The sequence below is a fragment of the Pseudophryne corroboree genome, unplaced genomic scaffold (assembly GCF_028390025.1).
Source record: "Pseudophryne corroboree isolate aPseCor3 unplaced genomic scaffold, aPseCor3.hap2 scaffold_427, whole genome shotgun sequence".
NCBI lineage: Eukaryota > Metazoa > Chordata > Amphibia > Anura > Myobatrachidae > Pseudophryne > Pseudophryne corroboree.
Genome location: NW_026970059.1, coordinates 273,305 through 274,716, shown reverse-complemented (window position 1 = coordinate 274,716; position 1,412 = coordinate 273,305). Strand labels below are relative to the sequence as shown.

The 1,412-nt window shown below is 37.8% G+C and overlaps 1 protein-coding gene across 1 annotated transcript; it reads left to right on the top strand.

The window, feature by feature from the left end:
• Window positions 1–569: 569 nt before the first annotated feature.
• LOC135025786 (olfactory receptor 2T1-like) lies at window positions 570–1,145 on the top strand. The gene has a single exon (XM_063953566.1). The coding sequence runs from the start codon at window positions 570–572 to the stop codon at window positions 1,143–1,145; it is 576 nt and encodes a 191-aa protein (XP_063809636.1).
• Window positions 1,146–1,412: the final 267 nt, after the last annotated feature.

Genomic DNA, 1,412 nt, shown 5'->3' with positions numbered 1-1,412 from the left:
ACTCTGCATACCAGCGTCCACGACACCCCTGCATGGAGAATAAATAGTGTGGTGCGCTTAGCGCCACCGTGCCCGCAGCGTGACGAGTGCAGCAATCCCGTAAGGGGCTCTTTTGCGTATATGCCCTTCTGCCAGCATTCCGACGGTCGGGATCCCGAGCGCCAGTATATTATAGTACACCCCAGTAATATGTTTGTTTCATTACAGAGTAACCTGGATGTGACATGGAGAACCAGACTTATATGAATGAATTCTACTTGTTGCCATTTTACGCAAAATCAGATTATATATTGTCAACTATATGTGTATTTTTCCTCCTATATATATTTGGAGTACTTATTAATATTATTATAATAACAGTGATATATTTACATGCTCAGTTACACACCCCTATGTATCTATTCCTCTGTAACCTGGCGTTAGTAGATATCTGTTATACAACCACTACTGTCCCTAACCTGCTGTACATGTTACTGTCTGGAGATAACACAGTGTCCTTCATACAATGCTTCACCCAGTTGTACTTTTTTTTTTTAATTTCTTCATCAGAGGTGTATATAATATTCATTATGGCATATGACCGATATGTTGCTATATGTGATCCTTTACACTATCACAATATTTTAAATAGGAAACATTGTCTAGTATTGGCATCTGGCACTTGGATATCAGGAAGCTTAAATTCATTTGTGATTACAATCCCAGCCACACTTATGTCCTTCTGTCAGTCTCGCACCATACACCAGTTCTTCTGTGATGCTAAAGCTCTGATTAACATCTCCTGTGCTGGCAGTAAAGATGTTTATATAGCAATCTATATAGAAATATTGATGTATGGAGTTTTCCCAGCCATGTTCTGTGTGACATCTTATACAAAAATTATCAGGGTCATCTTGCAGATAAAATCTAAGGAAGGAAGAAAGAAAGCCTTCTCCACCTGCTCATCTCACCTCACCGTTGTCATTATGTACTATATGACAGGTTTGGTTGTGTACATGGTGCCACCATCAGAATACTCCGATGTCCTAGAACCAGTGTCTAGTGTACTGTACTCAGTTGTAACTCCCATGATAAACCCTCTGATCTACAGTCTACGGAATAAAGATGTGAAAAGTGCTCTGCTGAGACTGCTGGGAGGGAAATAAAGTACTGAACAGTGAGGGAGAATGTACAATTTAAATGACACAATTTGATTAATAATTTTATAATTTGACGATAGTGAATATGAAATAAATTATAAGTATTTGCATTTGCTGTTTATAACCTTTGTTTGCTTTGTTCACACAGCCACAGCATTTTAATTGTTTTTATCATCAAGCCTGAATTTTTAGTGCAATTCATATTATTTATTCAACATATTTATTAACAGTTCCTTATATAGCACAGCAAACTCCTTTGCGCTTTACAACTGG

Bases quoted from the DNA above. Each gene is read 5' to 3' on its own strand.
- LOC135025786 (XM_063953566.1), top strand. From the start codon at position 570: ATGGCATATGACCGATATGTTGCTATATGTGATCCTTTACACTATCAC.